The sequence below is a fragment of the Cyrtonyx montezumae genome, unplaced genomic scaffold (assembly GCF_038088225.1).
Source record: "Cyrtonyx montezumae isolate F1298 unplaced genomic scaffold, pur_monq_1.0 scaffold_5, whole genome shotgun sequence".
In the NCBI taxonomy this organism is placed as follows: Eukaryota; Metazoa; Chordata; class Aves; order Galliformes; family Odontophoridae; genus Cyrtonyx; species Cyrtonyx montezumae.
Genome location: NW_027072056.1, coordinates 9,749,834 through 9,765,063, shown reverse-complemented (window position 1 = coordinate 9,765,063; position 15,230 = coordinate 9,749,834). Strand labels below are relative to the sequence as shown.

Here is a 15,230-nt window from a genome sequence, read left to right as displayed (position 1 = left end):
GTTTCTGATTGCCTGGATATAAAGTATCATTTGGATCTTTTTTTCTGGTAGTTTCTGACAACTGTGATATCCTGCTGTAAATCACCTATAATACCAACCAATCATGCAAGTTGATAAGTTGTTATGCATGGTATATTTCTGATAAAAGTATATTTAAAAGGGCAGCCATATTTTACTTCCTTTGGGGAAACATTTCTGAATTGTTGATAAAATTCCTAATTTAAAGAACAAGGATTTCTTTTAGCTAAATAATCTATATTTTCATTATTTATTATATAACTGATAAGTACACAGTTTAGATTAAACAGCTACTTGTCACATATGTAGTATGACATTTTATTTCATTTTCTATAGCCAGTAGAGAAACAGATGTGCTCTTTGAAGTTTTGTTTGATGAAGAATTCCTCGGAGGCCTAACAATAAGGTTTGTGCAGAGGATTTCATAGCCATTTCATTGTTGGCATCTGTTTTCAGTGGTTTTAGATGCCTTTTTTTTGTTTGTTTGTTTATTTTTTAGGGCTTTGTTTCTCAATTATATTTATCATCATGGTTCTTTTTCTCTTTGAGTAGGAATAATTTTTCTGAAGAGGAAATGCCTTTAAGTTGTTTTTTGTTGTTTTCCAAAGTTCAGAGCTACTAACTAACTTTTAGAAGACGGATAGGAACTGGCACAATAAAGCACTACATTGGAGTGTCTTTTTAAGCAAATATGTATAGAACAGGTTATTATCATTATCTGTTTAACATTAATTTAAAAACTCAGTTGGTAATCGTGCTCCTCTGAAAAAGGGACTCTGATCTCAGAAATTGGTCCTTGAACATTAAACAAGCTACCATTTAAAAAATCTTAATTGTTCTTCATGTGGAGGCATTGTTAATGTTTTTACTTTAGAGTGCAATAACTCTTCTGTATCTAAGTAAGCAGGTGAATTTTAAAGTGCAGTCATTTACTCAGTAGTATTCATTTTGCTGTTTGGTTTTGAATTTGCTTCTAGACAAGTTATGTTTTTAAGACAAATTAGAAGAGAATCTTGCCTGTTCACTGTGTGTAGAAAGCATAAAAATCCTATTCCTTTCAAGAACATGTCCTGTAGCACAGATTATCTTTAGTATCAAGAATTATACAAAACTGACTAAATAGTTGGTAACTTCAAATCATTGTTCTGCCACTGTCTTCAGTTTTCACCTCAGGAAAAGAATATTATTTTCTGGTTCATACATATACACTTTTTAACAGAAATACTTATAGAACTATGATATAGCGATTTACTCACTTCTAAAATTTTAGGTGAGCACTGAAAGGTCCAGTATAAATTTGGTTCATAGATTTTACAGTTTTTGAAAGCCAGAGGCCGAAGAGGAACACAACAGATGGGTTTAATGTTCTGTGTAATGGTACTAGATTTCAGTATTTGATGAAATTTTCAGTCTCTGACGCTTAAACTTGAGTAATCTTTTTGTGTAGAGACAACAGCATTGTCAAAACAGATGCATTGAAATGTCAATAATTAAACAATGTTAAATAAATGTTAAATTTGCTCTTCTTAAGGTGCTCGCCTGCCAGAGGTTATCGTCTGCCATCAAGTGCCTTAATTAACTTGTCTTATGGTATTCGGTCAGAAATGGGAAATCAAAAATTGACGGCCATAGTTAAACCTCAGCCAGCTGTGAATAGCTACAATTCATATGCATCTGATCTATCATCTGTATGCTCACAAAAAGTGCATCTTGGTGGCCTCAACCATTCCCCTCGCTCCCTTTTTGTTCCTACTCAAGTAAGACTTTAATAACATTTATGTATGGGTGTACATAGTTTTATATAGAACCTGAATTGTAACCATGGTTTGTTATCCTTACTGGAACTGAAAAGCAATTGCTTTTACATTGGTATATTAGAAGTAGAATCTCTTACCTTATCCTTATCTTACCTTGGATAAACTAATTAATCCAGTAGTTAAAGAGACCAAAAGTTCTTTTCTGACAGTTGTTCTGCTTTATTTGAATAGCTTTGATTTGGAGGCAACTATTCAGATCAGGGCAGTGACACTGCAGCTGGTGTTAACAAGTAGCTTGGTTTGTCACAGATGTAATTATTTCCGTAATGCTCTGTTCCTTAGTGTTTGCTGTAGGCCAAGCTTGTACCCCTGCTCAGAAAGACTAGACCTGATTTTCTTGTCAATTTTGCATCTTGATTGTGATTAATTCAGAAATGAAGAAAAGCAGAGGAAATGATGGTTGAATTGGGGTTCTCATCAGTTTAATTAATCTTTCATTTTTAATAAGTGACTTTAAAGAACATAAGCATAATGTGTAACTAAATGTTAATAGATATGTTCAAGAAGAATTGCATCATGTTTTCTAAATCTATAGAATAAAGAGTACTATTCAAAAGAAAATGTAAAGTAGTGACACATTTCAGATTTTCTCTTTTCTCTTGATTTAGCAACTGAATGGAAGACAGCATTACAATCTCAGGGCTGAAAATCAGAGGACCTCCAACTCACCCCACAAAGGATTGTTTCTGAGTAGCAATCAGAAAAATAAAGTGAGTACCCTCATTCAATTGGTATTTTGGCCAGTATTTGCAGTGCCTGTAAATGTCCTTTTTCATCATATACAAACATCTGATGTAAGAAAACCAAGCTGTTTTAGTCCATGTGCAGACTAGGGCAAAATTTGTCCCAGTTATTGCATGAATGAAAATATCCTGCTGCCTCATTCCTTCACTCAGATTCTGGACTTTCAAAAGAGGTGTTGTTTGTATAGCTAGGCTTTAATTTTGTGGTGACATACCTGTAAAGTTATGAAGCCGTTGAGCGTGAGAAAGCCGTAAAAGTAAGTCATTATTTATAAAATGTAAGAATATTTTTAGTATGAGAGCATGCTTTCAAAGCCATTTTGAATTATCATCTGAGTTCAGCTATAGTCCGTTTCTTTTCTATGCTAGTAACCTTTGAAAATTGTAAGTGAGCTCAGGAAAACAATCTCCAACACTAGGCTCATTGCAACTGAATAGTGGTTCTTTTGAAAATATGTTGCATAAACACATTGTAGCCCATCACACATTAAATACCTGAAATTCTTCTAATGTCAGTATGAGAAGTTCTGTTGTCTGAGCACTGTTAAACTGGGGCCTTAGCATTTCCAGAGTATCTTTGTATATGACTGGCTGTTCAGAAGTTGAGTTTAAAACTGTTTAGATTATTGGGTAATTGTTTCTTACTTTGTCAGGCACAGAATAAGCAAGATGATGAATTTTGCAGCATGTGGCAATCATTGCAGGGTTCTGGGAAGTCTCACCATGTTCAGCAAAACATACGTGAGAAGGTTAGTGTATGCACTTTTAAACAAAACTCTGGATTCAAAATATGAAGGTTCTTAATTCTCTACGTTATTTCATTCCATCAGATGATTTCGTAGTTAATTTTGCAAATATATTTTATGGATCAAAATACTGTTGCACAGCGTGTGCAGGGTGCTGGAAAGAGGCAATGAAGAGGGACTGTTATGTAAATGATAGATAGTAGTTGTGGGGTGTTTTTAAGGTTTGATGTTTGAAATCCTAGGGTGCAGTTCTACCTCAAGAAATCAAGCTCGGATCTGGCAATCAGTTCTATAAGCCAGGCTTTAATGATGGCAGCTTTAGAAGTCAGCAAAGAAAACAGGAGCCATATAAAAAATGTAAGTACTGGGATTAAAATCTTCATTTGGGAGAACTTAGTTGCCTTACTGATCTTCATTAAAATGGCTATTGAGTGTCTTTGTAGTTACTGACAGGAAGTAATAGTGCATTATAGTTACACAAGGACTACATGGCACATGTTATTGTCAAGTATTGTCTCTGGTGTGCATATACAGCTAATGTACATTTAATCCCAAACTCTTAACCAAGTTGTTCATCATTATGTTGAGTTTCCTCATAAGTAACTCTGAAAAACAAAAAGCAAACAGAAAAACAGCCAAACAAGAAAGACTTTGGCTTGCAAACAATCGTGTTTATAGAATATAAAATTAAATGTCACCACATGCTTCATTTTCATTACATCATGAATTTCTCTATAAGAAATGCATACACCGAAGAACCTTTTAAGTCTGAATTGGAGACATATGATGCAACCATTCAAATTAATGCAACTCTGTACTAGTATGGAGTTGTTAGATTTTGATTTTTTTTGAATCTTTGTTATTGTTATATTTTGTAATGTTCTTAAAACTGTTTTTTATTCTTATTCTCTATTTGCAGTTAAAGAAGATTCCAGATTTACAAGAGGTGAAGATCAGCCCCATAATAAGGTATCAAACAAACAGGTAGTTTATTCTATGCTGAGTAAATGTATTCTTGTCTTTTCGCCGTATTCTCTTCAGATTATCATTGTACGGATTTATCTTTATTGAACGCATTACTTGATTCTTTTCATAAGTAAACTTTTTTTTCTCTAGAGAGATTGTATAGACAGAAAATGAGAGTATCAGGAATATAACGATGATAACAAATGTTTTTCCTGTTCATCTCAGGTTGTAAAAGCTATGTTGTAATAGGAAAACAGATTTTACTGAAATCCTTTAAGAATATTAGCTTGTAGAAGCTACTTGCAGATGCATTTTTAATTTGATTGCATTATAATGAGTAAGAGAGTATTAGTATTCAATAATAAATGTTGCACTTTATTTCAGAATTTTGCAGGCGTGAATAAGCACAATGTCAAACTTCTGAAGAGAAATGAAAGTGTGCCTGTAACTCAAAAGGCTGCAAGTGATAGTCCCTGTACAGGTGGAAAGGTGGGATGTTCTGTTGATTTCCATGTGCTTCTGTAATAATATCAGTTTCTCACTAGTTTTGTTCCTGTTATTTCTGTTCACTTGTGCTCAGATTTCTGTTTGTAACAGATAGAAGACAAACTCAGGTAGCCTTTATCATTCTTTAAATCAGCCCTTTACAGAGCACTTGCATTTCATGTACAAAATTTGATACAATCTCTGGATATCTGTTCCCACTCTGACAAGACATACTGTGATCTGCCCAAACAAAGAGAAAATAAAAAATAAACCCTGAATGAGCATAAAATTAATTTCAAGCTAATACATCTCTCCTCTTGCATCTGCTTGTAGTGCACTAAGTTGATGTACTTTTTTTTTTAATTTCTTTTTAGAAGGATAGTGAACTTGAAAGTCTTCTAGCTTCTTTGAAAATTTCCAAAGAAAATGAAGTGCAGACTTTTTCCAAGGAAGCAAGAGCTACAAATGAAGAACATCTGTCACCACAGTCATTTGCTATGGTCTGTATACTGCAGGAAGAATTACGTGATTTAGATTATGCTTTCCTAGCATCAATGATTCTATTACAAGTAACTCCATGAAACCTCATTCAGCCTTCTTGAACATATTGATGAGTTTTTAATTAGCTACTCTCAAAATTAAATAACACATTTGTTAAGATGCTTTATGTTTGTTAAGATGCTTTTATCTGTGCTTTGTTAAAAATGCAACTGATAGAAAAACATAAAGGCAGATTTGGTAATACTGATTGTAGTATTTCATTTATAATACTTGATTGTAATATCCAGAGTGAAGTAAGAAGGTTGTATCATCTGAATGCTATCATGTCCCTGAAAACTTTGTTTTATTTTTATAGAAAGGAACACAGATGCTTAAAGAAATTTTGAAGATAGATGGCTCTGACCTGGAAATGAGGAATGAAGTAAAATCCCAGGTTAATGATGTTCCTGCTTCCCCTGGTAGACAGGATTGCCATGGAGATGCATTGCAGTATAGACAAACCAAAAAAATGGGTATGTATAGACATCAACATAATTGAGAGCCTCACCTAACTGTGGTAGTCTAGAACTACCATAGCTGATGCTTCAGTACGTGTTTTCAGAATGAAATAATTAAATGTTCATATTTTACTGTTCTACTTTTTTATTCAACATTAGGAATTTCTTTATACGTACTCTCCTCTGTTTTGTTCATCAGATGTGAAAATACCAGAAAAAATGAATATGATTCTAGTAATGCTAATAACAAAGTTACTATTCTTTCACTGCAGGTTTGTGATGCAGTGTTTTTGTTTTTGTTTTATCAGCTGCTTATATGAATAATCCTCATAGCTCTGGAGGCCCTCAGAGTACACCAGCATTGGAAACTGGAGGTCATCCTTTTGTTGGTCCACAGCCTACGTTGTCTACTCCTGTTTCTGAACTTTCTCGTATTTGTTCTCTTGTTGGAATGTCACAACCTGATTTCTCTTTTGTAAAAACACCACAGGTAAAACCTTATGCAAAAGTTCTCACCTTAGCTTTCATTGCCCTTTATTAAACATCTGGACTGAGTGCTGAAATCCATCTAAAAATAAAACTTAGCTCCTTTTGTTCCCATTTTTTTCAAAGCAAACAATAAAGTCCCTGTTTCCATCTCACTGTTTGTCTGTCTGGAGTACAAATGCCCTGAAAAATCTTGTCTCATTTTTTCAGACTATGACAGTTTGTCACATAAAATTATCCAATGGACTGTTGGTTCATGGACCACAGTGTCGTTCCGAAGCTGAAGCAAAGGAGAAAGCCGCGCTTTTCGCTTTACAGCGTTTGGTGAGGGCAGCAGAGAACCTTCTAAAATTTTTGTCTGTGTTGCATTGAGTCTGTTTGTAATCCTTTTTTTTTTTTTTTTTTTTTTTCCAAAGAGCTCTGTAGGAGTGAACTTACCTTTTCCTCCACCGGTGTTTCCAAATTATCAGCCACTAGGAGTTCCTGTGCCACCTGGATCTATTCCTCCAGTCTTTACACAACCCCCTGGTAAGCATCTGACTAGTATACATTTCAGATATTGTCATGATTGCCTGTAGTTTTTTGTATGAGAAGAGGTGCCTTCCAAAAAGCCCCAGTTTTGGTTATCTTCTTGGTTTTACATTGGAGCTGCTTTGAAAACAGTGCACGAATATCCTCTCATCAACATGCAAATCAATTCAGAGAATCATATATCTCCCAATTACTGTTTCTTCTTTCTTTTCCTTAATAATGTAATTCTCCATTATGTCAGTAGGTGTTTTTTTCCTTCAGAAAAATACTAATCAGTTCAAAGCTGATATAAAACTGATACTCCCAGTTTAGAATTCAGAAGGTGTCCCTTAGTTGTTTTTAATTATCTGGATTTATTGGTTTTCAACTGTATCTAATGATTATCTAGGCATTAGTAATTCTACTTGTTCAGAAAAAACTTTCACTTTCCTGTTTTTATTTACCAGGATAATGTTTTGCAGTATACAAGTGTTACAAATCCTGGTGGCATTTCTGTCTCCACTATTTTGTATCAAACTTATCCTCGCTGCTTGTGATTAGCCATCACAACTGTAGTGTCCTAGTAACCCACACAGCAACTGCTACATCTTTCTTCCCCTGAGGATAGAATCATAGAATATCCAAAGTTGGAAGGAGCCCAAAAGGTTGATTGAGCCCAACTCCTGACTTTGCACAGAACCATCTAAAAATTAAACCTTATGCCTATGAGCAGTGTCTGAATGCTTCTTGAACTCCTTCAGGCTTGGTGCCTTTGACCCCTTCCCTGGAGAACTTGTTCCAGTGCCTAGCAACCCTCTTGGAGAAGAACATTTCCATAATAACCAATCTGAACTTCCCCTGACTAGTATTGTTCACTTGGCTGAAGATGTGAAAATCTACACTAATTTATGTGCACTCTGAAATGAAGATGTAGCAACTTAGAGCTGTCACCTAGATGTACTGTAAAAGCAGAACTGTTTGGTAGTCAGTTTATTGGTTTTGTTGTTGAAAAATCAGTATCTACCTGTTTTCAAGCAAGTATGAAGAAAATAAGGCATTATTGGAGAGAGAATGTGTATACAAATGTCATTAGGGTACTTTGGGTTCTGGGGAGTTGATGTGCTTTTTATGAGAAAAGAAAGCTAAAAGATATTCATTTTCACAGCTAATATAATACCTCCATCATCTCACATGTTTGGTCCAGTGTCCTGGGGGACTCCAGTGCCTATTCATGGCAAACACTATTATCATGGTTCCTATCCAGGAAACGTGTCTCTTGCAGGAACTATACCAGTTGGTTCTCACAACCAGTTTATACCTCTACAGGTAAGTTTGGTACGTTTGTCTTAATATTTCACTTTTGTAAAACTATATTTACATGATGAATATGACACCTCACTGCTGTGAAGAACTGATGAGTGTTAAAAAATTATTTTAAGTAATTGCGTGCATGTTTTCTAATAGTGGAATATTTGCCATTTTTTAAGAATGCATTCTTTTAAATAATATTTATTTAATTTAAAGGTAACTAAAAAAAGGGCTGCTAGCAAGAAAAACTTTGAGTTCAAGGAGTTTCAGAGTTCCCCTCAAGCTGCACCACTAAAGAATGAACAGCCAGTATCTTCTGACCACATTCAGCAAGATAGTTCTTCAGCTCCTTTAAAATCTCCTCAAGCTGCTCAGTCTACTGTTTCATTTCAAGACAATGTGGCTACTTCAAGCGTTCCTCGTAACAAATCAGCACCAAATACTTCCAGAAAGCGAAAGCCAAGAAAGCTGGCTGTCAATTTTGGCACACCAAAATCTTCAGAATAAATATGGTAGCTAGGTGTATTTTATTTTTAACTCTTCCCCCAATGTTATATCATTTAAAAAAATAAGAAAGCTCTAATAAAAAGACCAGCCACTTTAAGTATAATATAGAATGAAATCCATTTTATTCGCTGTTAATTTCAGATTGTTCTGAAAATTGAAAATAACATTAAAACTTAATTATTTTGACTTAAATTAGGAGGAAATGCTGAGTTAAGGTTACCATGCCATTCATTGTGCCTAGGATCTGAACAGTGGCTTACTGACTATACTGGGTAAGCAGCAATAACAGTGGCAACCTTAATTCAGAATTGCTGTGCTTTTTGAGTGGGATATGGAGCAGTAATAAGTTGGGCATCAAATATTGCTTAGCATGACATTTTGTATTCTAGCTTATTTTTACACACTGTAATAAGACAGAAAGGAAAATATTATTTAAATGAAGTTTTTATATTGGCTCTCCAGGTCCTTTTGAAACAAATCAGTGTAATTAAAATTTAGCTACAGTCAAACTGCCAAATTTGCTTCAACCATGAACTAGTAGATTGCCTAAGGGCAACAACTTTATAACTTTCAAAAATAGGTTTTGCTGTATCTCTGATGGTACAGAGTGGCAAGATGTGCTTGATGATGGAGAATCCATTTTAAAAGATTAATTTATAGGATGTATTGAATAAAAAGTATATTTACAAAGTAGAGACCTCTTTGGTAAAGTTTTGTTTTCTTTTTGTTTGTTTCTTTAAAAGCTAGTTAGTACCTGTAAATTTCTTTGTTTTCTGGTGTTAAAGCAACATGGATATCTACTACAGTTTGCATAGTCCTCTAAAATACCAGTGGTATCCTGAAATTTTCTGCATTATAAAATCGAGCGGATTTTAAAATACTACTATCTGTGTAGTATGGCTGTCAAAATCATGCTTACCAAGTTCATTTTTCCCTCCAGTAGTGCTTGCCCTTAAACTTTCTCTGCAGTATGTTATGTTTTTGGCTAGGTGACTTTTAGGTTTGTTTTTTTGTTTGTTTGTTTTGTCATTAGCAAAATTGTCATTACGTTATCATAAACTACTACTATTAGTTCCATAAGAGTATTTGTACAGCTGACTTGTATTTTCAGAGGGAGCTGTGTTGTGAGAAGTAATTACATCATGCTTAGTTCATATATAAAAAGAGAAGGCTCAAAGGTATGTACCTGTTCATTTTTTGCCCATATGCACTGATCTTACTCATATTAATAATAATTTTTCAGTCTAAGAATTTGAAGCCTCATTTGGTGCTGTTCATTGGCATTGATTAAATTTCATTTTTCTTCTTTATTCTAATTATTCAAGGAAAAAATATTTTTCCTCTGAAAATAGAAAGCTGAGAAATAGATTACACTTCAGTGATTTCTTCTGTTGTCTCCCACAGAATTTTCATGGGAGATCTGCACGTCTGTAGACTTGCTTTCAGCTCCATTACTATCAAGTTTCACATTATTATTTTTTGTGATTTTTCTTAATACTACTTTATCCTAAACAATAGCATTGAATCCTATGAAAATTCTAATAGAGGTAAAAATGTTTTTAGTATCGCAAACCTTGTAGAATAATCTATATTCAGTCTTAAGAACACATTGATTTTTGTTGTTTTCTTTATATTGTCTTAGTTTAAAAAAATTATAAAGCCATATTCCATGAAGGGAAAGTTACACATAATGGTGATTTATTGTCATTTGCAATGTGATGCTCACAGGATGTTTTCATGCCTATTTCAGAAGTGTTTGTATGAAATTCTGTGAGACAAAGATACCAGTCCCTCATGTCCTGTGTGAGTTAACCTGACCATCAGAGACCAGGTCTGTTGAGAAATTCCTGTGAAAGAGATCAGACTGTGTTAGATTCTTGCATCACCTTATCTCCCAGATTGTAGTCTCCTTTAAACTTTACTACAGGTGTCATCGTGAAAGACTTCAACAGATATGATTGGTAAACATTTTGTCATTTCGGTTGAAATTCTGAATTTCCGTAAAATTACCAAATTTTTATATATCTGGATAGCCAATTTATGCAGATTAAAAAAATATTAAGGACACTATAGTACTAATACCAGTAAACACAACAGTTTTTATTATTAATCACTTCTCATTTCCAGACTTCCTCCCTCTCTTCTGAAAAAAAAAAAATGCTAGATTTAATCTTTGTAACTGGTTAAACACTTAATTCTGTAGCTGCTGCACATTGTATTAGACTCTGGGTTTTAGTATATATATTTATATTCTGTGATACAGACTGCCTGGTGCCCAGTTCATTACAGTTTTACATGTCCTGGTACATGTGACATCTGCATTGACCTATGCCATCTCCCTATGGCTTCGGTTTCATATTTTAATGATGTGATTGTTTAATTCATACAGGTATAAATTTAAACGTTTGTTTTTCTCATAGATATAAAGTATTTTGTAAGCACTGGAATTTTTCATTAGATCTTATACAGAGCAGTATTTTACTAAAAATGAAAAAGGGAAGACTTTTATGTGCACATTTTTGTAGTTTCTGATTTTTTTAAAGTAACTTTTCATCGTTTACCTGCCAAGTGAAATGTTTTAAATTTGCATATGAATGGATACAGAATGTATTTTTTGTGCTGTTAAGTGTTAGTGTGCATTTGCAGATTTTTAGCATGTACTTGCACAAAGGACTGTGCAAAAATATTTTAAAATATGAATATATGATACACTGAAGGAAACCCATTAATAAGAGTCAAATGCTATATAAAACTTTAATGCAATAGAATAATTTTATAAATTGTGTCTGTGTCTGTTTGGATTAAATATTGAAACAAGCAAAACAAAAAAAAAAACCCATATTTTCACTGTTTTATTTTCAAATACTATGTGGGAACTTGTGTATGCTCCAAATCAAAATTTTAAGATGTAAATTCAATCTCATGAACACCAAGTTCTGTCATTCTCAGAAGTGGCAACTCCTCAGAGCTATTTCTTGATGGCTTTCAACTGCTATTCAGTTAAAGATTGGAATCTTGTTTAAATGGCTGTTGGTCGGTTTGAAATCAAAAGCATTTAGCTAGATGGTGATCTTCCAAACTTTCTCTGGCATCTGTCACCTGTTAGATTAAAAGAAAAATGAATTAATCTAATTAAAGGCAGTAAGAATATTACTCTGCAGCAAGTTCAGTCCTAGTAATTCTTGTCAAGGTGCAAAAATAGCTGTCAGCTGAAGAACAGGAGAAGCCATGGATACCTGGAAATATGTGATAACCAAACATTACCTTTTTCTGTACCTGGAACAAAATAGTATGCTGATATTTCTGCTGGAGTAGAGTAAGTCATTATTTGTAATAAGGTTTTTAAATGAAGCATATTGGCAAACTGCACTAAAATAATGCAATGTTATATTTGTCGAGAAAGAAATTGTAAAGTATGTTTCATAATTAGATGTCCTCACCCATAATAACAGCAAGCTTTTAAAACTCAGAACTGCCAAATTAATGTCATTAGGTATTATTTTAGAGGGTAAATAAATCTCTGACTTTGTACAGAATATATATATATAAAATATTCTGAATGTAATTTTTTTTCTCTGAGTGTGTTCAAACTTTACTTGTTCCCTTGTAATGCATAATGAACACTGTAGTCTGTAGTTATGCTTGTTAATTTTTAGTACCTTTGATTGTGGCATACAAATTCTGTTAGGATCTGTATTTTACAGAAATCTGGTATTTTCCTTCTTACAGATTCTTATGTGAATTAGCATGATTAAAATGACTGATATAAAGATTGGAGCATTAACTCTCAACATGACCAGCTATTTAATTTAGCCTAACTATATTCTGTACAGAACTGCAGTCAAGTCTTGGTACATCCAGGTCATGTTAATCAACGTGAAGATGCCAGGATATGATCCTTCATTTCTTATCCTGTCTGCAAATTAGTCCATGGACTGCAGGTACTTCAGTTTTCCTGTATGGCAATTTCTGCCTTGTCCTGTCTCAATACACAGCACTAAAGAAAATGAACTTAAGTAAAGGGATATCAGTATGTTTTAAAATTATGTGCATAATAAATCTTGTATAGCCATTCCCATTCAAAAATTAAGTTACTCTTGTTCAGTTTAGTTTAGTTCATTTGAACTACTGCACAGATGATCCCTGAGAGTGAAGAAACTCAAATCTAGGACTGGTTACTTCCAGTAAGGGATCTCTTCCCTCCCCTCTGTTGAGAAGTGATCTCTATAGGTGTTCCATAATCAGCCTTCTTTACTATGGAGAGAGAGTTATATTTTTTTCTATCTCTGGAAAAGAGACATAGTGACATCACAGGCACAGAGGGCAGGGTGAGTATGTATTTTGGCCCAAAGAATCCAAATTTAGGTTCATGAGGACCCATGAATATTGAGACTGTAACTGATATGTATTTGGAAGAATCAGATATCAAGAGGTAAGTAGCTGTTGTTTATTAACAAAAGAATCCATTGTTTCAACAAAGGTTCCTTAGTACTGCTGACTTTTACATACTGCTCTGTAATTAAAAAAATGTCCTGTTTTATTTCTGCTTTGAAGGATAACACAAATCAAAGAGAATGGAAAAGGTCCATAGGTCAAGTGTAAATAGTAAACTTATCATTTTAAAGGACTGAGAAAGCATTTTTCTTTAAAACTGATTTTTTTTCTCCAATAAAGTCTGATCAGTGATCATTAATGCATCAGCATTACTATATGAAAGTTGATAACTTTAGTCCTCCATTTTTTTGCATCAGAAAGACCTAGGCTGGCAATCCAAAGCCAGTTTGTAATTTCTGTGCCAGTAACTTGCAATACTATCTATCTATCTTATCTATTTATTTATTTGAAAGTAGCTTGGACTTACTGAAGCAATATTTAAGGATGTCTTCATCCCTCTAGTCTCAAGCATACCCATTCTCTTGCCCTTCTACATAAGCTTTCATTGATGGCCATTTCCCTCTTTCTTTTTAGTCTTTCCTTTGAATTTCCAAACTTCGAAATCAGTGTTCTTTTAAAGATCTCTTCAGCCCTGGACTTTCCACGTCCATTAGTCATAGATACAAAAGTAGAAACATTGCATACACACAACACAATTTCCCTTGTTTTTCAAAGGTGTTTGTAGTTCCTTAAGAGACGTACAGAGGATGACATTGTCTTGCATGTACACATAGCACGTGCCCAAACATGGACCTTGCTTAGGTTATAATCATGGGCACATAATGGAACGTTACCAAGTATACTACTTCTCATTTCACTTGCTTTGTTAAATAAACTATTTTAAGGCTTAAAACTTTGTCCTTAGGTGCACCTTAGTCTCTGTCAAAGGTTACTTCTGTTGTAGAGCTTGTGAAAAGGAAGGACTGCTTGTGTCCCAGGTGCTTCAATGCAAACCTTTTTATATGTGGGCAGTTGTGATGTGCAGTTCTATAGTGAAAATGCTGGCTAAACCAGCCTCATGTGATTTGTTCCCACTTGATTGTGCCAAACTGCTTGTATTGCTGCATTATGAATCATAACAAGAAATTCATCTGATTGAAACTTTCGCTCATGTTATTTTTCAGCCTGATGAGCCTGCCGAGGAGCCACAAGAACAGCTGTGTTGGTACAACAGTTGGCAGTGTGAGGGCAGGATTATTTAGCAAGAGTGGAACTCTTAAGGAACGTCACTGCCTAAAACTTAACCGGGAAGCTTAAATGCTAGATTAGCTGATGTGTTGTTATCTGTTGACTTCAAGAAGAGTGGTAAGTTCATGCAGGAGGACAGGAAGAACTTCCAAGAACCAGTATATGGCAAATTATTGAAGTAAAATTTGCCAAAGGTTCATCACTTTCACTCTGGGTCATCTGTTAATTTTCCAGGTGAGGCTTAAAGAATCTATGTGGGATATACAACTAATAGAGGAAAAAATAGAGAAATTCTTAAAAGCAAACTGACTGAAGATGCTGAGGTGAATACGTAACATAAAAACTTTTTAAAATGCTAGAGCTAAGGAAGTGGGTACAGAGTTTGATGAGACAAAATACAGGTAAGGAAAGGAATGGAACTTAAAGGGAAAAAAAACACAATCAAACATGACTTGAGGGCTTTGGGTCTTGCTCTCCAGGGTTCTAGCCACTGAAGTTCTGTCAGTGGTGCCGGTGCCAAGTCTGATTTGTACCTGAAGCCTGGGGATCTTTCTAGTAATTACTGCTGGATTTGTAGCACTCCCAGCTCTCTTGGCCTGTTGTGACTTGGATAACTGGAAAACCCTCTGGAGGGTCCTTCTTGCTGACAGAACCATGCTGGGCATGGTGACTTCTCTTACAAATACTCAAATTCCTCGTGGCATGGATGCTGTCATTGTTGCCAGAGATTATTTTGTTATCCCTGAAGTTCTGCTGTTTGGAATAATAACTCCTTTCCTTTGCTCACAGTATTGGATGAGTTCCTGGAGTGCCTCTGCTCCTTCACTGGGTTTATATTCCACTAAGAGATGAAAATAATTGCGCTTTCCAGAGAGCAAAGAAACTATAAAGATTCCAGCACAGAAGATACGGAAGTATGGGAAAGTGGTAATTGGTGCTTGACTCCAGGTGTGTGAAGGCTCTGCTTTTTGGAAGGGTAGGAAAAAAGAAGAAAAAAACAAGCCACAAACACGTGTGCTCTCA

At 34.7% G+C, this 15,230-nt stretch overlaps 1 protein-coding gene across 6 annotated transcripts in view; it reads left to right on the top strand.

The window, feature by feature from the left end:
• The window catches only part of XRN1 (5'-3' exoribonuclease 1), a 43,803-nt gene extending 34,199 nt beyond the window's left edge, over positions 1 to 9,604 (top strand). For 2 of the 6 annotated variants that reach the window (XM_065748543.1, XM_065748547.1), the window contains 14 exons: positions 355 to 424; positions 1,550 to 1,775; positions 2,444 to 2,545; positions 3,232 to 3,327; positions 3,567 to 3,681; positions 4,244 to 4,308; positions 4,675 to 4,779; positions 5,151 to 5,276; positions 5,633 to 5,789; positions 6,083 to 6,264; positions 6,471 to 6,584; positions 6,677 to 6,788; positions 7,936 to 8,096; positions 8,295 to 9,604. In XM_065748543.1, coding sequence (XP_065604615.1) covers positions 355 to 424; positions 1,550 to 1,775; positions 2,444 to 2,545; positions 3,232 to 3,327; positions 3,567 to 3,681; positions 4,244 to 4,308; positions 4,675 to 4,779; positions 5,151 to 5,276; positions 5,633 to 5,789; positions 6,083 to 6,264; positions 6,471 to 6,584; positions 6,677 to 6,788; positions 7,936 to 8,096; positions 8,295 to 8,585 — 1,922 coding nt within the window. In that variant the 3' untranslated portion in view covers positions 8,586 to 9,604. Of the gene's footprint in view, positions 1 to 354; positions 425 to 1,549; positions 1,776 to 2,443; positions 2,546 to 3,231; positions 3,328 to 3,566; positions 3,682 to 4,243; positions 4,309 to 4,674; positions 4,780 to 5,150; positions 5,277 to 5,632; positions 5,790 to 6,082; positions 6,265 to 6,470; positions 6,585 to 6,676; positions 6,789 to 7,935; positions 8,097 to 8,294 lie in introns of those variants that run through there. The other 4 variants (XM_065748544.1, XM_065748545.1, XM_065748546.1 and 1 more) reach the window with 4 other exon arrangements.
• Positions 9,605 to 15,230: the final 5,626 nt, after the last annotated feature.